Here is a 22,660-nt window from a genome sequence, read left to right on the forward strand (position 1 = left end):
GACAAAGTCACATGAATACCTGCCACGTACATGGTGGGTGGTATCCCCATGTTGACATTCTGACATGTCTTGCAGTGGTTGACATGACAGGGTTGTACAGTGTTGTGGCCCATGCTGTCCTGAAGGCTGGGCAGTTTGCTGTGAATAATGGTCTGTTTAAGGTTTGGCAGTTGTTCAAAGGCAAGAAGTGGAGGCGTAGGGAAGGTCTCGGTGAGGTGCTCATCCTCTTTGATATTGTATTGCACACTGTGAAGAATATGGCGTAGTTTCTCCGCTCCTGGGAAGTACTGGACAACGAAGGGTACCCAACAGTTGCAACCTCTATGTCTCCTGAGGAGTTCATTACAGTTTCTCACCATGGCACGTCAGAACTGGCAATTGACGAGTTGAGCATTGTACCCTGTTCTTATGGGGCATCCATGAGCATCTTCAGGTGCTCAAGTTAGAGGGTTTTACATGGTGATACTGACCTTTTATCTCAATTTCAAAATCAAAAGTAAATTAAGATTTTGAACTTGCAATAAGAGTCCTCTGGACTGCCTTACCTGCATCATTCTCCAAGGAAGAAATCTTACCACTGCATAGTTTTGATTAAAGACACTACACCTTCAATTTATCGACACTTGCATGCATCTTTTAATCAAAATTAATTAAATGCCTTCAAAACAAAATGCAAGAATCTTCATGCATTATATATTGCACTTAAGGATCTGAAACAGTTATACAATTAAGAAAAACTTCCATGTTAAGGTAATTTTCATTAAAAGGTCTCACTTGAATGTTAAAAAAAAATTAGCAGCGATCCTTAACTGCAAATCACAGTACCATAATTATTGGACTTCTGTCTGGCATCAGTATGTACAAGAGGCAGTCAATAAACACCCAGTCTTTTGTTGCTCAATCTGTTGTTGCAGACAAGCTGATGTGATTAATGAGATGGTATTGTATATTACAATACAATTGAACTTGAATGTTAAAAAAATTAGCAGCGATCCTTAACTGCAAATCACAGTACCATAATTATTGGACTTCTGTCTGGCGTCAGTATGTACAAGAGGCAGTCAATAAACACCCAGTCTTTTGTTGCTCAATCTGTTGTTGCAGACAAGCTGATGTGATTAATGAGATGGTATTGTATATTACAATACAATTGAGATCTCTCAGCTTTCATTCACTGACAGCCATGTCCAAGTAATTCTAAGTGGCATATATTTTGAAAATGGCCATATATAGAGTCAGGCAAATGTGAAAACTGGTCTATCTACTAGCACACCAGATGGTGTGAGTTATCTGTCCTTCTATCTTCCCTTGAGTACAACCAAATTTGTTTCAATAGGCTAGTATACCAATCATCTGTCCCAATGTAACGTTCAGACATGATTATCAGCAAGATCTATAAAGTAATTTATAGATTACACAACAATACAATTCGTTATTATTTGCTCATAATCAATAATGATTATGAGCAAATAATTACCATTAATTTAGAACAGGACAAGGAGAACACTATTTAATATTGTACTGCAATATAATGGCTTGAATCGTCTAATCTGCACAGAGTCTCTATTTCTGAACAAGATCAGGCAATAAGCTGCCCACTTACTTATCTCAGTGCTTTCAGGACAAATTGGATAGGGAGGGAGAGAGACGTACACTTGACAAAGGAAATTTAAATTCAATCAACTGAATAAGTCAGGAGTTAAGAAGCCATTTTTACTAAGTAACTGTGAAACTACTGGACAAGATGCAATAAAGGGGCTCCCAGCTCAGTTCTTATAAGTAACATCTTGGGACTAGGCCCCAAATTGGGAGAGATGTCCCATAGACTAATCAAGCAAAACCAGTCTTGGTCCCACATATATCCTATGGCAAACATCCCATATCAACATTCTTAGCTCACCAACAAGACATGCTACCAGAATTGGCAGAAAAGTGAAAGACAAATCAGGAGTCCATCAGATCAAACATGGCTGACTACCATCTACCACACTTAGCTAATGGCTCAGTGCTCTTCCATTTTAAAAACCACTCAGAAGGAGAACTGAGGGTACTCTGGTCTTCAAGATCCATCAGGAAGAGTGATTACTAACATCACTACTGACCAAGTTGGGAGAGTCCTATCGGTGCTAGGTCCAATGCTTTTCACCATTTGTATATGTGATTTGGATGTGAAACAAGAGGTATGCTTGCCAAGTTTGTAGATGACACCAAAATAGTGCTTTGTGGAGAGTGAAGATGATTATTTCAGAGCACAACTTGATGTTGATAACATCGGGCAATGAACCAAGGGGTGGCAGATGAAGTTTAATTTAGATACATGTGAGATGTTGCATTTTGGTAACGCAGGACTTATATAATTAATGGTATGGCCCTGGGGAAGGTTACCGAACAAAGTGACCTATGGGTACAGATGCATAGTTCCTTGAAAGTAGAGGAGCAAGTAGACAGGATGGTGAAGTGGTGTTTGGCATTCTTGCCTTCATTGGTCAGAATATTGACCACATGAGTTGGGACATCATGTTGCTGCTGTACAGGATATTGGAGAGGCAACAGTTACAATGCTGCACACAATTTTAGTCACCCTACTATTAGAAGAATGTGGTTAAACTTGAGTCAGTGCAGAAAAGATTTACAAGGATATTTTTGGGACTGGAGGGTTTGAGTTATAGGGAGAGTGTGAATAGGCTGGAGCTTTTCCCCCCTGGAGGATCAGAGATCTTCAGGAGAAAAACGATAGGGATTTATAAAATCACGAGTGGCACGGATGCGTTAAATTGCCAAGGTACATCTGCTCTCAACAATATTAGTATGCCACATAACTCTAGTGGAGACAAAATTCCCATCCTCACACTGAACACATCCATCATGTTGAGTGGCATTACTACTATACTGAATGAGATAAATTCAAAAGAGAGCAACTTAAAAATGGGTGCTCTGTGAGCTGTCAGCATCAAGTTGATATACCATTATAATCTGTAATTACACTTCTTCTTCCATAATGACCACTAATCCAGAGGACTGACTCCAGTTCAATATGGAGTATAGGAGACCATACTGGTAGCAAGTGTAACCGAAGAGATTAAATGTGAAAAAAGGTGCAGAACATGTTTCTGAATGCATGCTAACAGAAACAGACAGACCCATGTGATTCCACAACCAATATATGAAAACAAACATTTGCAGTACTGCCACATACAGTCACATAGTTATGCTGACAATTAAACAGGAGAAGACCGTTCCAGTAATAGCCTCAACTTTAATGATGGTAGATCCCAGCATCTCCAAGTGCAAAAGTCAAAGCACATTCATTTGCAGCTGCCTTCAAACAGAAGTTCCAAGGGCTTTATTTGCCCATTAGCCTCTTCCCAAAATTCCTGGCATCACAAATGCCAGGTTCAACCAATGAAATAAGGTTTACTCACTGGTCAGTAATTTGGAAAATTATAACCATTCCATCATCACTGCTCAAATCCTGGAATTCCATTTCTAAATTGCCTTTAATGGACTGACCCTAAGCCAACTTCATTGATTCAAGAAGTTGACTCATCAACATGTTCTCAAACGCAACTAATGATGGACAGTAAATGCCACCTCTGACAACATTGCAGTAACAAATAACAATAAAAACAGGATCAGGCAGAAAGTTTGATTTGATTTATTATTGTCACATGTACCTAAGTACACTGAATAGTTTTGTTTTACAGATAGTAAAGGCAGATAACATATAAAGACATTCAGATCATAAGGTGATTGAACAGAGCAATACATACAAAGTTATAACTTCACAGAAGGTACACAAAAGCAAGATCAACATTAGATTTGAAAGTTGAGCAGTCCATTCAGCAGTATAACAGCAGGGAAGAAGCAGTTCTTGAACCTGTTGGTACATGTGTTTAAGCTTTTATATCTACTGCCTGACAGAAGTTGGAAGAGATTATAACCAGGATGGAAGGAATCTTTGATAATGTTGGCTGCCTTTCTGCAGTAACGAGACGCATAGATGGTGCCAGTGGATAAGAGGTTGGCTTGCGTAATAGCCTGAGCTGTGTTCACAACCTTCTGTAGTTTCTTACGGTCCTGGACAGAGCAGTTGCTGCACCAAGCCATGATGCATCCAGATAGAATGCTTTCTAATGTACATCTGTGAAAGTTGGCAAGAATCCTTATGGACATGCCAAATTTCTTTCGCCCCTGGGTAAGAGGAGGCATTGTTGTGCCTTCTTAACCATTGCATCTACATAGTTGGTCCAGGACAGATCGCTGGTTACTGTCACTCCTATGAACCTGACGCTGTCGACCATGTCTACCTCAGCTCCATTGATGTAGACAGGGGCACGTACTCCTTGTTTCCTGAAGTTGATAATCAGCTCTTTAGTTTTGCTGACATTGAGGGAGAGATTATCTTAGCACCATGTCACCAAGCATTCTATCTCCTTCCTCCAGCCTACAACGGTGGTATCATCAGTGAACGTAGTGAAGGGATTCATAGGAAATTTGGCCACAGTGTACAGTAGGGGGCTGAAAGTGACATAAGCTGAAGAGTCAAATATGCAACCTGCATACCCTGTCAAAGTGATCATGGAAGCACAGACAAAACAGCACTTTTTTTTCCCCATTTAAATTTATTAATTGTGGGGTTTCCCCATTTCAAACAGTGTAGGTCTAGGGGATCCAAAGAAGTTGGTTTTAGTGGGAGTGCTTCATTAAATCTCTTACTAGCAACAATTTGAATGATACGAACATTAATGAAACTTGGATTTAAATGTTACACAGATCACCAGATTCTGTGGTACACAGCTATGCAGTCCATGATGAAAAGTACTTGGCCATCTTATAGGCTTTTCAGCTACCACACTTCTTGAAAGATCTTCTCTATTGATTACATACAAACTTCTCTAACAATATTATTTTTATACATTTAAGAATATATGCATTTTGTGGCAAAAACATTTACCCAGATTACACAGTAAAGCAATCCCTTTTCAGATTTGAAATTATGCGAATTAACATTAGCCTACATCTAAATTTTTATCTGTTACATCCTGCGGTTCCAATGATATGTGCGTGATACTTTCTTATAATAGTCAAGGCGTTGTAATATGACACGAGCCACGAGGAGAGTATATTTATGTTAAATGCACTGTACAAATACAAGTTGTTGTTGTACTTGATGACACCAGAATCTGATATACATGTAGTAAGCGTTACTTTTGGAAATGATGCATCAGCATAGCTAGAAGATGCCAAGTTTTATGATTCAGTTTCTCAGCCAACACTTGCAGAACATCTCACTGAAAAAAAAACACTCCCCACAAATACTTTTGTTGCCAACATGATGTTCTGTTCTTTAGATAACACCACTCCTCCTCTGCAAATTTAAATATCTCAATATATGACCTCTGCAAAATGCTTTTCTGGATGTGAGACCATCATTCACTTCCAGATCAACCAATTCCACAACATTACTTCCTTTATTGTCTTCTTGTTTCATTCTTTTTCCTCCTAGCTAGAGATTTTTATCCCATTCATTTGCAGTTGACCCATTCCTGCTCTATTACCCATATATGCTGGCCCATTCCCACTGCCTTAGTTATTTCCTGCCAACCCTTTCAATATTGAATTTATTTGCTTCAAGCTAACCTTTACCAGATGCAAATCTTCTCTCTATTTAGGCCCAAAGGTACTTCTAGCCAGCCTAAAACACCATAATGCACAATATTTTCTAACTCTTCTTTTGGAAAGAGTAAGTCAAAAATCACAGGACACCAGGTTATAGTCCAATAGGTTTATTTGAAACTACAAACTTTTGGATCCCCCACTCCTTCCTCAGGCAGCTAGTGGGAGAGAATACATCGGACACAGAATTTATAGTAAAAGATCAAAGGTTCATACAACATATGCTAATGTATTGAACAAACCTAAATGGCTATTAAGTCTTTAATTGGTCAGAATGGAGGCACAAGTTTTAAATAATGGTGGGAACATACATTTGCTTATCATATAAAATGGAAATACTAATACTGACATTATTGGATTTATTGTAACTGTATCTACTGGACTAACCTAATGGATTTATTTGAACTCAGGAAATAATCAATGTTACAGTCGCTACTGTCAGTCTGTTAAGGATGCTACATAGAGAGTTCTGGTTGGTGGTGATCAGATCCAACTGGTACCAGTGCCCTGACCTTGAATATTTCCAGGACATGTCATGGAACAGTTTGTTCTGAAAAAAGTAGATACACAAAGCTCAACAGAGCATCAAAGCTCAAGCAGTCTCTACCCATTCTAGTTTACTTTTTGCAAGCCATGATATTGGGAGTCGGAGGGTCAGGCCTCATTGTCTGCATTCATTCCACTGAAGAAATCCCTCTGACTGAAAGATTCCACTGATAGCAGTGTCAACCTCATTGTAGAATGAAGTGGAGGACAGGTTCTCATGGGGTTAACTATCATGAATAAATCTTCTGAAGTTGAGATCTGCTCTTTTCATGATGACATGATGGGTATGGTAAACTATGACAGGCCAACGTTGGAATCCTTTTGAGATTGATAGTGGGGTGAAACAGGTGTGTTCAGACTCTCTTTGACATGACGCTGTAAAACTTGAAAGGGTTCAGAAAAGATGTACAAGGATGCTGTCAGTGTTGGAGGGTGAGAGCTGGGGCTGCTTTCCCTGGTGCTTGGGCAGCTAAGAGATGACCTTATAGAAGTTTATAAAATCATGGAGGGGCATGCATAGGGGGATGGAAATATGTTGCTGGAGAAGCGCAGCAGGTCAGGCAGCATCGAGGGAACAGGAGAATCGACGTTTCGGGCATTAGCCCTTCTTCAGGTGTGGGGGAGCCTAGAACTAGAGGGCATAGGTTCAGGGTGAGGGGGGAAAAAATTAAAAGGGACCCAAGGGGCAACTTATTCACACAAAGGATAGTACATGTATTGAATGAGCTGCCAGAGGAAGTGGTATAGGCTGGATGGGTATGTGAATACTAAGGGTTGACAGGAATATGGGCCAAGTGCTGGCAAATGGGACTAGATTAGTTTAGAGTATCAGTTTGGCATGGACGAGCTGGACCAAAGGGCCTATTTCCATGCTGACATTCAATGACTTTATGCTGCTGACATATACCTTCAAATCATCTACAGACAACGTATCCTTAAAAACCAAAACTGACAGCAAGTTGCTCAGCATTGCTCACTTAAGATCCAGAACAAGATCGTTACAAATTCTCAGAGCTGTGCCATATTAACAAGCTGCACCATGGATTCCACACAGACTGCCACCTTTGGCAGCAATGGAGAGACTCCCACATACCTGTAGAGTTTAATTTGGCCACCAGTATCAGGAAGACAAATGTCATTGTCCAGATGTTGGCAAATTGCCATCTATCAGCAATGACAATGCAGTCCTGGATGTTGTTGAAATATCTAGGCTCTACACTAACAAGCAATCTATCACTTGATGCTGAAATCAATACAGTTGCAAAAGCTGCAGTTATGTCCAAACTGAGTGCATGGGGAACAGCCGCTAGACTGGAAATACTAGAGTCCATCAAGCCTGCAACTACAGTGCTACCACCTGGACAATACTAGGCAGAAGAAAGGGCCGAAGAGTTTCCATCTTTGTGCATCAGAAATATGCTTGTTAAGACAAGATCACCAACTCAGCAGTTCTGGAGAATGCTAAATCCATCAGCATGCTCTCATTGCTAAGGTGTGGTGTCTACGCTAGCTCAGCCACACTCATTGGATGGATGACATTGTATAGCCAAAACCTTCCTGCACTATGATTTGGCCACTGAGCCACAACCACTTAGCATCCATACCTCTGCTACAAGAATACCTGTAAGTGAGATCTGAAGATGGCAGACATTGACAGTAACAACTGGGAGAGAGTTGCTGATGACTGTGACCTTTGGAGGCTAGCTGTTTGAAAGGGCATTGGAAAAAGTGAACAGAAACAAGACAATCCAGAGAAAGCAGAAGCCAGTAAACTTTGCACTTTCTCAAACCACTCTTGCTTTTTAGAAAAGGTAGCAGAGGCTGCCATGTCAGCTCTGAGCTCCTGATGCACACCAAGCACTGCCTAACACAGAACTGACCACTACAGTACAAACCATTGTCCTACAAGATGTAAAGCTGCCACAATGTGCAGTCCACTTGGTATTTGCTTCATACATTTAATGCTGAAGGAACATACTACTCAGTTTTCAGTAAAGATATTCTACTGTAACTCAAACTTGACTGGAATAAAATTAAAATTCCCTTTCGCCCTCCTTCCTCAAACAGAGAAAATCTCTGCTGTCAGAAATTCAGAACACCTCTGCACCAGCATATTAAATATTAAAATAGGTCATTCTTCTCATTTAAATTATCCCACCTACAGACCTCACTGAGAATATTTCCGTAATCAATTCCTGATGTGGTTAAACTAACCAGTATTCCTACATGAAGGATAAAACAAGATTGTAGCAAAAACAGTTTACATATTAGAAATAATCTTTCATCTCAGAGTTAAAAATGAATTCTCTTTCAAATCTGTGAAACTCCTGAAATTTCAAGAAAAACCTGGTATTCTCTTTACAATAAAATATTGCAGACCTCACTGCACCCACGTTAATAACGACTGCGATAAACTGCATTTTTTTTCTTTTCTCTAATATATCCTCTTGGCCACTGTTATCAATTTACATGTGTAGTTTCATTTTACAATGCTGTAATGCACATTTTGCTCACTATTTTTGGACAGTACATATCATCTGCACATAATCAATGAGACAGTAAAATCAGTGGCTCCAACAAAGAACAGCTATAATACCAAATACTTGTTAATGGGCATGGGAATTTCATTTTACAATTTTCAGAACCAAATAAGATCCCAATCACAAGATCTCAGGGAGCTATAATGTTACAAAACTTACAAGATGCTGGGTAAAAACAATGACTGCAGATGCTGGAAACCAGAGTTTAGATTAGAGTGGTGCTGGAAAAGCAGAGCAGTTCAGGCAGCATCCGAGCAGTAAAATCGACATTTCGGGCAAAAGCCCTTCATCAGGAATAAGGATAAGGATTCTAGTTCTTCATAACAAAGTTGAACAGGAGCAATGCTAAAATCAATTTCTATATATAAACTGAAACATCACATGTGACGAGATGTCAATGAACTTCTGATGACTAAGAGGTCAACACAAAACATGCCTAATATCTGCAAACATGAAATAAGCAAAATACTGGTTAAAAAAACTCTTGCATATATTAAAGGAGGTTATAAATTGAACTGTGTTCTGACTATGCATGAGGGTTTCAGCTTGAAGTATGGATGCACTGTACCAAGCAGTACTAGAGCATAATAAAAAGTTTGGATGAGTAAAATACATTAACAGTAGGTGTGACCGATGTCAATCTTTAAAGTCTGATTAGCTGCAATAGCTATACATTCAAAAGGTAAGTAGCTATTAGTTCTGTCCAAGGTTTACAAATGTTTTGCTGCATTAATTCAGCATCTGCCAACAGTATCACCATTGAGACGACAAACATTCTGGACATTTTAACTCAAAATTCAAGTCTTAACACTGCATAAAGTAGTTTTGAAATAAGTCTACTACACTTCATCCGAAGCAATAAAAATTTCTGTGTCGTGCATTTAAATAAAATCAACAAGAAAGCCAGTCATTCCCTACTTGATTTTCTGGCCCTGGGAAGACCTCAAAGTTACAAATAGCTGCCAGTCTACAGAGCAACTTCCCTTCTTAATAACTCAAGGGTGTGACTATTTACAGTAAGTAGAATTTGAGGTGACACCCAGCTAAACCTTTGTAGTAAAAATTAAATTCTTATTGAAATCTTAGATTATATTGAAGGTGGTTGCAGCAGGCTGGAGTTTCGCAAAAATGAAAACATACCAAACTAGAAATAATCTTGCAGTATGGGCTTTGTATTGAGAGGGACAGAGGCTGGGGAAAATGGAACTGTGCTTTGATTGGTAGGATCTGACAGAGGATACTCCTCAGGCATCTCAGTTTTCCATTATATACAGAATCAATGACTTGGATGAAGCAAGAGTGTGCTGCATATCCAAGTTTACAGATGGCAGTAAATTAGAATGCACATTGTAGCTTCCTGCATCCATCTGCACAAAGAAAGGCAGACAAAATGAGCAGCCAAAATTGAGAAATGTATTTCAAAGTGGACAAGTGTGAAAACATCATCTAACGATTCAAAGAAGCAAAACAATAATGCATAATTTATAGTGTCTCCTTGTGAAATGAGGTGATGTGGGCAGATACGGATGCGCATAAGCAAAAATAACTAAAAGTTCATTGGTAAGTACAATTTAAAAAAACAGCAAATGTTAATGCATTTCTCTAAAGGGGATTTGTGCTTCAGTCAAACACCATCTGAAGTGCTGTATTTGGTTTTTAGCACTACATCTTCAGAAAGATATAATGGACTTGGAAGTGTGTACAGTACTGATTCATCAGTAATGTATGAGGCTTAGACTAAAGTTTTTATATATTTGGTTGTACTCCTTTGACTTTATGAGGACAAAGGGTGATCTAATTGAACTTCTAAAATGAAAAGGATTCAGTAAAGTGGATAGAAATTAAAAGAAAAATCCTCTGACGGGGATTCCAGACAAAGCATGACAGACAAGAAGTGATGTTGAGACTTTAACATTTTTTGTAATGAAGTACAATATAATCCAGGTGATGAACTTATCGCATGGCCTTTCATTGCTGGGAAATAGACTCTTTCCCCTGAACTAATCAATCAGATATGTTTGTATAGGTTGAATCCAAATCCCAGCGGCAGATTACAAGCAAATTTTAAACTGTATGAACTTCCAAATGCTCCTCACTTTTTTTTAATTAATTTCAGAAATATAATTTATTCACAAAATATCTTTATATACATATGTAGTCACCAAAGCAGTTTGGTTCTGTTCATTAGACTAAGAACCAAACTGACATTGGAGTTTGACTCTATCCAGCAAACAAACCAAAGGCATTCCTTACTTGTACAAGATTATATAGAGTCATAGACACGTACAGCATGGAAACAGACCCTTCGATTTAACCCATCCATGCCGACCAGATATCCCAACCCAATCTAGTCCCACCTGCCAGCACTTGGTCCATATCCCTCCAAACCCTTCTTATTCATATATCCATCCAAATGCCTTTTAAATGTTACAATTGTACCAGCCTCCACCACTTCCGCTGGCAGCTCATTCCATACATGTACCACCCTGTGTGTGAAAAAGTTTCCCCGTAGGTCTCTTTTATATCTTTCCCCTCTCACCCTAAACCTATGCCCTCTAGTTCTGCACACCCGAACCCAGGGAAAAGACTTTGCCTACTTACCCTATCCATGCCCCTCAATTTTATAAACCTCTAAGGTCAACCCTCAGCCTCCGACGCTCCTAGGAGCCTGTTCAGCCTCTCCCTATAGCTCAAATCCTCCAACCCTGGCAACATCCTTGTAAATCTTTTCTGAACCCTTTCAAGTTTCACAACACCTTTCCGATAGGAAGGAGACCAGAATTGCACGCTGTCCTCATTTTCACCCAGACTTATTAGAGTTATATCTCTAACCAAAACACAGGAGAAGACCACCCTGAAAATGTGGCACTTTTAAGTTAGTCTTGAACACATTTTAAGAAAACAGATATATATTTATTTACCTTGAAATTTCTTAGGACTTCCAGAATTTACAGAAAATAAACAATTTATGAAATGTAGGGTAATTGCTCAATAGAGAATCTGAATTGGGCTCAAGGTTAATCAAGCAGCAAATGAGATGAGTCACCAGTTAATCTGGTTTGGTATCATTAGATGAGAGTGGAACTTCAGTCAGTTCATTGAGCCAATATTGAATAAGCCAAGAAAACCATAAGGAACAGGAATAGCAGTAGGCCATTCGACCCCTCTGCCTGCTCCTCCATTCAGTAAGATCATAGCTGGTCCGAAATTTCTCATATCTACTTTCCTGACTTTTCCCTGTAACCTTTGATTCCCCCAATGATTAAGAATCTATCTCAGCCTTAAATATACATAGGACTCTGCCCCCATAGCTCTGGTGGTAAGGAGTTCCAAAGACTCTCAATCCTCTTGGAGAAGAAATGCCTCACCACCTCAGTCTTCAATCGACACCCCTTTATTCTATGATTCTGCCGTCTAGTTCTAGACTTTCCCATAAGAGGAAACATCCTCTTTGCATTTACCCTGTCAAGCCACTTAAGAATTCTATGTGCTTCAATAACATTATTTTTTCCCCAAACTGCCACTGAACAGATGGATACGGAAATTTAAAAAAAAACAAAACTTTTAACAGAACACCGCTCTCAGCATTGCATTGCCAACTTAAATTCCAGGACATAAGGATGGAGTCTATTTTCTGAAATTTTTCTGTAGTGTTTGAGATGGTAAAAGATATGCAATATTTGGGTTTATCAATATTCAGCAAACTATTATTTCCTTTAAAGTCTTTAACATTTAGCTTCCCTCATCTTTGCTGTTCTCCACTGTCACAATTCATACAGACACACTTCTCCAATTTCCCCAAGATTAGGGAAAAGTCTCTCTTCTTCTGCAACTCACTCCATTATGGTGAATGATCAATGAATGATGGGACATTGATATCCTAAACCCATGCTATACAGCAACAAATCCAACTGTGCACTTCGACAACCAACTTCTTCAATTATATGAGCAGCACATCTACCAGCAGTTAACTAAGCATCGGAAACATAACGTTATTGTGCATTGGAGTTGCATTATACTCTATTTGTAAATACGCAATGAACAATAACATAAATAATCTGATGTAAGAAAGTATGCATTTCAATTTTGCAGAAAATAGTCAATAAAACTAAATTCAAATTGTTCCAAAAATGTTGAAAGAGAAAAGTCAAGAAGTGTTGCTTCAGTTTTTAAATTTGAATTGAAAACATAGTAAATTTGCATATTCTTATAAATCATAAGTGAGCAGTGACCCAGTTTCAGTGCTAAATTTAGAACATTTAATAGGCCATTTAAATAATGCGCTTTTATAATCTGTAGATGTTTCTTTTATCTAGGTACAGTAAAATTAGATGCTCTCATTCTACAGATGTAGCGCTAGATTTCAATGAAGGGTCCGTGTACAAATGGAATAAATTCAAAATTTCAAAGAGCACTAGTTCATGTAAAAGTTCAGTTTCTCCACTGTTCCTCCAGCTGTTTTCGCCAAATCAATTACCTGAAATTTAATGATAAAAGAATCTACCTTTTAATCACAACATGGTGTGTCACTTAACAATCATGCCTCTCCCTATTATATTTGTAACTTCAGTATAATGTATAATTAACAGCCAGGATAGGTGCTTTAGCACTGGGACAATTATAATGGAAGTTTAACTTTAATGAAGTGATTAAAATTTCAGCACCTTTCATATCTCTCCCTCAATTCTAACTTAATAACTAAGTTCAGTATCAGTATCCTCTATTACACCAATATCTCCAGTATCAAGGCATTAGTTCCAGTTAATCAGCTGTGTAATCAGTTGACAGGCCACGTCATGCCTGACATGACTTTCAAAACAAACCTGTCTACTCCAAGATTCACCACGGCAAGCAGTTTCCAGGAGGGCAGAGAAAAGACTTCAATGACACCCTCAATGGATCCCAGAATAAAAACACACCATCACCACCGACTGGTAGAAATCTCTAAACCAAGTCTTCCCAAAACAAAGAGGCCTCTGTAAAGGAGCCATCTCTAATAGGCCCAGTTGGAGGTCAAGCATAAACAGTGGAAAAAGTGTGTGTAAAGTCCGGAGCATTCCCCTACTATACTGTAACCAAGTTCAGTAAAAACCACCCTGAACCAGGGTTTGCAACTCCAGTATCAGACCATTTTGTCACCTCAGGATCTACACCACCAATGTGGCAGAAAGTCATCCTCAGTCCTTCAGGAATTACCTAAGAGATTGATGATAATCTTCAATACACTTTGAGGGATTCTTGGGGTATTTTGAGAGATCTTATTAACAGCATCTTAAAGAACTAGTTGCAAAAAAAAAGTACTTTCTTTCTCAAGTCATTTAAAATCTAAATTGTATCCATGAGTATCATGTTACATGCACGGTAAAAGAGCCCCTATAGAAACAATATGAGGAACCATCGTACGATCCTAATAATGTTCTGAATTTAAATGGTTCTGTGAGCAATCATCCAACAAACAATAAATGTGATTCAGAATTATTGACAAGCAAGAACCTATTGAGAATATGAGCTGATATTGTATACATTAAGAAAGAGTTCAGAACAAACAAAATATATTTAAGAACAAAGTTAACTCTAAATTGAACTTGTAAATAAATGTATTTGTGAATAAGTTAATTATAATTAGGAACTTCGCAAGGATTTATGTCTTTGATCAAGATAACTCAGTTTCAGATGTATTCACAATAGGCAATGCAGCAAATTAGCCCTTTAAACAACTGCAGATTTCAAACAACCCAAAATAAATTTGAGCCAAGTTAGATTCAACATTCACTATCCTAAAGTAAAATGCCACCTGGTCTGAAGTTGTATTTCTTGGAAGTATAAGCAACCAAGGTGAATCAACCTTCCTTTGTTTCCTTTCCACATGGATTTATTTGTCCGTAACTAACTATATAATTCCCAAATGGTGCATAACCATTTGGCATTCTTTGGAGTACATAATTCCTTACAACATCAATGTACAGCAGCTACCAGGTTTAAAAATAGAGCTCCAGGACATTTCACAGAAAATGTAATAAAAGGGATGCAATGAAGAAGAGTGAGGAAGATCAAAAGCTTGTTTGAAAAGAATGCTCCTTAAAGATACAAAGAAGTGGAGTTTGAGACAAAATCTCCAGGATGAGGGCTCTGCAACAGCTTTTTTTTTGGGGGGGTAAAAATGGCAAAGCGGAGGAACAGCGAAATGGAGTGTGGGGGAAAAGAGAGAGAGAAGGGGGGAAGAGGGGGGCTGAAGAGGGAGGGGACTGACAAGGGAGAGGGAGCAGGGGAGGAAGGGAAGGGGGAAAATGGGAGAGGGGGAGATCAGAAGAAGGAAGAGAGTGGCAGGAGGAAAACACAGAAAACTAGAGCTTTGCTGACAAAGGATCTCCAAGCTGACACATTAACTTTATCTTTCTGCAGATGTGACCAGATCTGCTGAGTACTTCCAGAATTCATTTTTATTTTAAACTTCTTGTATTATAGAACAGGGATCCAATGTCTGTCAGCAAGGTGGACTGGATAGGTATGTACGTAGAGTTTTGACCATAAATATTTAATTTGAAAATAAATTGCAATAGCTCCGACATTGTCTCTTTAACCACAATGGTGTGCTGTAATTATGCAGAACAGCAATCTGACCCAATGAAAATATGGCAAAAGTGGCGTTCAATGATTCATAAAATCACTACAGAGTGTAAGCAGGCCATTTGGCCCATCAGGGTAACACCAACCCTCCGAAGAGCATCGCATGCAGATCCACCCCATTTACGCCATCCCTGTAATTACCATGGTTAATCCACCTACACATCTCTGAACACTATCGGCAATTTAGCATGCCCAATCCACCCAACCTGCACATTTTTGTACTGTGGAAGGAAACCAGAGCAACCTGAGGAAATTCACGGGAAATGAGGCTGCCCGAGGACAGAACTGAACCAGGGTCCTTGACGCTGCGATGCAGCAGTACTAACCACTGAACCTTCATATTGGCTGTCAGCACTGGGACAATTATACTGGAAGTTTAACTTTAATGAAGTGATTAAAACTTCAGCATCCTTTATATCTCTCCCTCAATTCTAACTTAATAACTAACTAAAGAATGAAATACAAACCAACAACCCTTTTAAAGATTATCTATTGACCTTTAAACATGTAGGTGTGGCTAACAGACCAGTTCAAATTGCATCCATGAGATCATCTGTAAGTTTAAAGGTAAACAAGGCAGTCTCTTTTAAAATTTATGTAAAGGAGGCACTTGGAATCTGATGCTTACAAATTATTTATTTCAGGGAAGAAAGAAAGAGTAGATACTGCTTCAAGCTGCAGAAATTGAGGTTTTTTAAACATTAAAGACAAAAACCTAGGTAAATAACCAGTTTAATATTTACATGTTAAAAGAGAGACAAGATTAGTGTAAAAGTTGCACTTGAAAGCATAGCAAGGAAATATAGTCAGAGGGAGAGGAAAAAGAAAATAGGACAATGATATTTGTCCTACATGTGGAGTCGAAGCTTAATGTGGGTCACTAATACTGTCAGGTTGGCTTCTTAGACAGCTGTACTTCCTTTGTATAATATAAACTAAAATTATTAGGCTTACAAAAGTATGCAAGTTTTTTTTAATACAAAGCATCCCACTGGAAAGCACAACATACTGGAGTACTTTCACTAACAAAAGAAAATCACCTAACCTCCATTTTCATTTTGGTACTAAAAGTTACGTTCCAAAAATATGTCACCAATCTGGATTTTTTTGACAAAATTACCTAAACCCAATTTGGAACACCCGCAAGTTGCCTCTTAACATTCACTGCTGTATTATTTAGAAAAGAAAATCAGTCTGTTTTCTTGTAACAAGTTTCCCACAAAATAGTATGACTTTACTAAAGCCCCTGTCCGTTCACTCCATAATTTTGATAGTCTTCCTTACTTAGGTACTCAAAATCAGAAATAATGTCCTAATTGCAATCCAACCAATGGCTCATCATTACCACTCCAGTTTTACACTACTTCCCTACTTATGAAATCAAGAATCCCATCAGTTTTAACAGCTTTTATCAATTGGTTCTAATAACTTAAATAATTCATTTCCACCCACAGCCTTGAGCTTTCCTTCCTTCACATCAGTGCGGCAGTTCTGATTCGTAGGAGGGCAGCTTAATGTTAAATCAATCGTTCAGAAAGTATTTAAGCCTGATATCAAGCTGTACAGTAAAGCAACCAGAAATGCTGCAAACTCTAATGGCGACAGCATTCATTTACTGCATAAGTGTAAGAGAGGAGATCTTTGAAATTGATAATATCAAATAATTGTTTGCCAAGTTAAATATTCATAGCTAAAAACATCTGTTTCTTTTTCTTAAATGAAAGCCTGTGCAAAATGTGTGCATCACACATTTGCACAAAGCTCTATAAATGGAGGAAAAATAACAGTTAATAAAGTATATCACTTACCCTTAACGTTTCTATCACCAGATCTCTGGCTTCCAATTCTCCTTCAAGGATACTTAGGAAAGTCAGCAGCTCGGTTTTATTGAGACTGTCCAGGTCAAATTCAGACTTCTGTAACATCAACAAATTTACTCCCAACTTAAGTGGAAAAGGTTTCACACAAATGAATTGATAAGCATTGATCTGAATGACGACATAAACATAATTTATGCTTCTGACAATGTTTAACTGAAATAAAAGTCAAAAGACTGTAAACAATGTGACATTGTTGTATATACTGCCTAAACACGATGCATGAAAAACCCCTCAATTCCTTAAGATGGCCAGTCGATTTTCCTACAGCTCCTACGGTTTAAGGCAGCCGAATGTTCTCATCAATCACAATTAAACCGCAATTGGGAGACGATATAAAAGGAAATGTTGTTTGGACAAATAATATCTTCAAAACAATCGAGCTTTGCATTATTGAACTAAATATGATCAACGACAGAGACACTGACTCAGGTTTCAGCTGCAGGAAAGCAAACCTTGGGGTTTTGTTCAGGGCAAAGTGCTGCGGGCCAGCAGAAACCTTGGTGTGTGGGTGGGTTTGCGTTCTTTTGTAAAAAAATGGCTTCAATCGATTTTTAATTTCGGAATGTAGTACGTTCCACTATAAAGAGAGAGAGAGAGAGAAAAGGAGAATCTCGACAACGGTGTGTGCCAAAGCCAAACGTAAACCGAATCTAAAACCTAAATCAAATCGTGCTTTTAAACACACAATGAAAAAAAAAACGAGGGCGATAGAATATATTAAAAAGGTAGCAACATTGCACAGTTGCATTTTCCAGGCTGAAGCCCTCTTAGCGTGTGGCCGCTTCCAGCATCAACTTACACAGGGAATGGATACATTGTATCCACTGAGTTTATGCGGCTACATTCCAAACACTGAACCTCTCACAAAGGAGCGGGCTTCTCCTCATTTGTTTAATACATCTCACCGTTGACAAGGCTGAGTCCGCGGTGCGGGCTACACTCTGGACTTTACCTGGCAAACGCTGGGGGCTCGTTCCTCGGACGAGGGGTCGCCGCTGTCCGGCCTCAACTCGCTCTCAGTCGCCATTTTGCCGTGTGTGAGGGGGAGGGGGGGTGGACGCGGGGTCTAAGCAGGGGAGGGGGAAAGAGTACAGACAGAGCGCCAACAACCAGACAGGGGGCAGTGACCACCAGCAAAGTAAAACCCGAGCCTGTTCACAGCAACCGACAGAGACCAAACCTAGAGAGAGAGAGAGAGAGAAAGACTGCGTAAATCAAACCTATAGAGAGAAACAGCACAGACCAAATCTGGAGAGAGAAAGAGACATTGCACAAACCAAATCAAAAGAGAAAAGCAGCACAGACCAAACCTGGAGAGAGACTGTACAAACCAATTGAGAGATTCAACGAACCAAACGTAGAGATTCTGAGCTGAACATCAAACTGATCCCCCTCACAATGAAATAGCCACACAGAGACTTGATAACTCCAAGCCAGAAACTTATTGTTGGAGAGAGGTGAAACTAAACGTCACATTAAGGGGAACTGCTCTCTGGCTGAGGACAGTGCCGTATAAAACACTGTCAGGAAGACCGTTGTTATCATTAATGATTTTTCGTCTGAATACCTCCAGCTGCAGAAGTCTCATGTTTGCCTCGTAATTTTTAGATGGACCCATTCCTCCTTACATTGCATGATTTATGGAGGAAATCTACAAACAAAGCATCACGGGCACGACAATTTTACTCCCCATGAACGCTCACAGATTTCAGATGAAAATCAGGACCTCTGGCTGTGTCTTTTGTAGCCATATCACAGTGAGGTGTAACTGATCTGTATAACTGCTATCATTTTAAGAACAGCACAGAAATCACGGAGACCCATGACTTAGAAGCGGTTGGTTGCTAACTAGACAGGAGAAATATTAAAATAATTATCGCTTTATCCGAAGTGCCTTCTTGTCACTGGGAACCAGAAAATAGGGGCTAAAAAAAGTTGACTGCAATTTTTTCAAGCTTTTAAAATATTTTTGTTTGATCTTTGCCAAAATGAAGGTAAGTGTAACTAATTGCATCAATATGTCAGATAGACTTGGGGAAAATTATTACTTTTCTAGACACGGTTTTTAAAACTGTAAAACTGAAGCAAAACACTTGTCAATGTTGGCAATCTGGAATGTGAATAGAAAGCTACTCAGCAGATCAGACAGAATTTCTGAAGAGAAAACAGAGTTAACTAGCTGGATTTTAACCTTCCTTGCTGGCAGAGTTGAAGGTGTGTTAAATTCAGTGGAAGACCTACTCGCCTCACCTGACATGAATGAAATGGTATGGGGTAGGCATCAGACACTTAGCCTGTCCTTGGGCCCATTGAGGCCATTAAGTAGCAACTTAAGGCCTTGTTGCACCACCATCAGTAATTTACCCTCACTGGATGAAGGCCCATATCATGCGGGAAGTTGCGTGGACTGATGCTGGGTAAAAAGAGACAATCTCCTGATGAATCTTCTGGGTCTAATAGAACTTCTAATACTTAGTTCCTGAAATCTCATATGTAGACTAAGTAGCTTTTATAGCATTCAGCAATTCTATATTATGATGCTTAAAATGTATATTACACTTTTTCAGTTTAAAATGCAAATCTAGTGTCCATTTGGAGTATAATTCTAAAGGAGAGAATCAAAGAACCTGATGAATGTTTAGACCTTGTGGAAACAAAATAATGTTCACTTTGGAAAACAAGTCATTAAGTGTCATTGGAAAGTATTCACTTTCCTACTAATTTACAGGAAAAAAATCTGCTGATAAAGTTAAAGTGAAAAATGCTGTAACCACAAACTGGTCTAAAATTAGATTAGATTACTTACAGTGTGGTAACAGGCCCTTTGGCCCAACAAGTCCACACCAACCAGACCCATTCCCCTACATCTACCCCTGCACCTAGCACTGTGAGCAATTTAGCATGGTCAATTCACCAAACCTGCACATTTTTGGACTGTGGGAGGAAACCCACGCAGACACAGGGAGAATGTGCAAACTCCACACAGTCAGTTGCCTGAGGCGGGAATTTAACCCGGGTCTCTGGCGCTGTGAGGTAGTAGTGCTAACCACTGTGCCGCCCACTTTTTTTTAAGAGTATGCGAGAATCTATATATTACAAAAAGTTTCAACTGTATTTACAAGGATTAATCAAATCAGTTTTTAAAAAGGCAATTTGGCAAGGTCATAATTCTAATTTCTGTTTGTCAAAAAAAGATGTGGTAAAATCTGGAGATAATCCAGAAGAAGAAAATGCTTAGAGCAAAGCTCAATTACTTTAGGAAATGGGTCTGGGTGGGTTACTCTTCAGAGGGTCGGTTTGGACTTGTTGGGCCAAAGGGCCTGTTTCCACACTGTAGGGAATCTAATCTAATCTACTTCATTCTTCAAAAAAAAGTATTAATTGAAATTCTGAAGAATAACTTTGCCACTTTCCATCTCAATGCCATAATTTGTGCAAAAGTGATTAAAAAATGGGAATCACTTACTTTCAATTTTATGAGCTACTTTTCTTAAGGCAATAATCTACAATCTTGTACAAAAATTGGTTTATTGCTTAATTCTAAGAAACCTGGAAACAGAAACAGAGCAACTGCAAGGCACCTCAAGAAGGAAAAGTCAAATATTTTGCAAGACTATCTTATAGATGCAGGAACACGAAATCTGCTGCTTTGCACACCAACCTCCAGTCCCTTTAGGAATGTAGGGTATCCATGATATCATGTGGTTACTTTAACTTAAGGTATGAGCATAATTATAGCCTTTCGTTTATACCAAACAGGGTCAGGTTCCCAGATTATCCCACATCTCGGACTTAGGAACGTAGAAAGAGGAATAGGTATTCAGCCACTATTTAGTGAGATCATAGCTGATCTGTGGCCTAACTCCGTATTCCTGCCTTGAGCCCATATCCCTTGATATCTTTGCTGAACAAACATTTATCTATCTCAGATTTAAAATTAGCAACTAACCCGGTGTCCATTGCCATTGGTGGAACAGCTTCCAAACATTGACCACTCTTTGTGTATAGAAGTATTTCCACAAATCTCTCCTGAATGGTCTGGCCTTAGTTCCCAACTGTGTCCTCTAGAATCTCAAACTAGTGGAAATAGTTTATCTTTATCTACTCTGTCTTTTCCTGTTAATATCTTGAAGACTTCAATCAGATCACCCATAAACCTTCTAAATTCTAGAGACAACAGGCCTAATTTATCTCCTCTCATAACTTAACCACTGGGAGTAGATGTTGAAAAACCTATTCAATGCATAATAAAATGTTGACACCTATGCAGCATCTGCATCCTGGAGGAACAATGAGACTTTAAACTATTATTTTAGGCATATTGTCTGCAAGATGATTTATAAATTGTTAATTCACCCAAGGAATTCTGGTGGAAACAATAAATCCATAAAGCATAGATGAACTTAATGGTATCCTGTCAATAGGGCTTTGTCGTTTATTCACATCTATCTGATATTTTATAATATATACTATAGTGTATGTTACTGATTCAGTGGTTATTGTCTGTGACCTGCAATCTGACAACATTCTAGAGGAACTACAGCTGGTGCAATCACATGTCCTACAGGATGGTACCACAATTCTGATTTAATCAATGGAACTTGCAGTGTCATGTGAGTCACAGATATCTTTTACAAGATTATTTTTGTAGCAGATTATTGGGTTATTTAGTACTCCATATTAATATCATACAGTTACATCATTTTTCTATTTAATTGTGATTCTTTTATCTTTGAGATGGTACTATGAAAACAATTCACATTTACATCACCCGAACCATTTCTCTTTTATATTGTACGAAATTTGTGTCCAGTTTATCATTAAATTTACTTGCTTTCCTTAATTGACAAGTTCTTTGAGGTGACATAGGAGATGGATGAGGGTAGTGCTGTGGATGTTGTTTATTTGGCCTTTCAGAAAACATTTTATATGGTGCCACTTGGGAGGTTGGTTAGCAAATTATAAATGTTTGGGATTGGCAGCTTGGATTAGATGGTAGGTAAAAGATAGGAAACAGAGGGTAGGCAAAGATGGGCAGTTCTCAGACTGGAGAAGAGTTGAAAGTGGATTCCCCAGGGATTGGTGTTGGGACCCTTGCTTTTTCCGATTTATGATTTGGTGATGAGTGTTGAGGGCAAAATCTATAAATTTGCAGATGATACTAAGCTAGGGAGAATAGTGAACTGTGAGGATGACACCGACCAACTTCAGAGAGACGTTTCCTAGTTGGCCAAGTGGGCAGACATCTGCCAGACAGATTTCAATGCAGAGAAATGTGAGGTAATGTATTTTTCTAGAAGAAACATGAAGAATACATGGTCAATGCTACAACCTTGAGGTGAGTACAACAGCAGAGGGACCTTGGGGTTCAAGTGCATAATTCTCTGAAAG

The 22,660-nt window shown here is 38.8% G+C and overlaps 1 protein-coding gene across 7 annotated transcripts in view; it reads right to left on the bottom strand.

Annotated features, from left to right (window-relative positions):
- cttnbp2 (cortactin binding protein 2) overlaps window positions 1-18,940 on the bottom strand; it is a 157,886-nt gene extending 138,946 nt beyond the window's left edge. For 3 of the 7 annotated variants that reach the window (XM_043709597.1, XM_043709592.1, XM_043709598.1), the window contains exons 1-3: window positions 18,575-18,682; window positions 18,222-18,449; window positions 17,198-17,305 (exon numbers count right to left, since the gene is read on the bottom strand). In XM_043709597.1, coding sequence (XP_043565532.1) covers window positions 17,198-17,305; window positions 18,222-18,296 — 183 coding nt within the window. In that variant the 5' untranslated portion in view covers window positions 18,297-18,449; window positions 18,575-18,682. Of the gene's footprint in view, window positions 1-17,197; window positions 17,306-18,221; window positions 18,450-18,574; window positions 18,717-18,836 lie in introns of those variants that run through there. The other 4 variants (XM_043709595.1, XM_043709596.1, XM_043709594.1 and 1 more) reach the window with 4 other exon arrangements.
- Window positions 18,941-22,660: the final 3,720 nt, after the last annotated feature.

The sequence above is a fragment of the Chiloscyllium plagiosum genome, chromosome 19 (assembly GCF_004010195.1).
Source record: "Chiloscyllium plagiosum isolate BGI_BamShark_2017 chromosome 19, ASM401019v2, whole genome shotgun sequence".
In the NCBI taxonomy this organism is placed as follows: Eukaryota; Metazoa; Chordata; class Chondrichthyes; order Orectolobiformes; family Hemiscylliidae; genus Chiloscyllium; species Chiloscyllium plagiosum.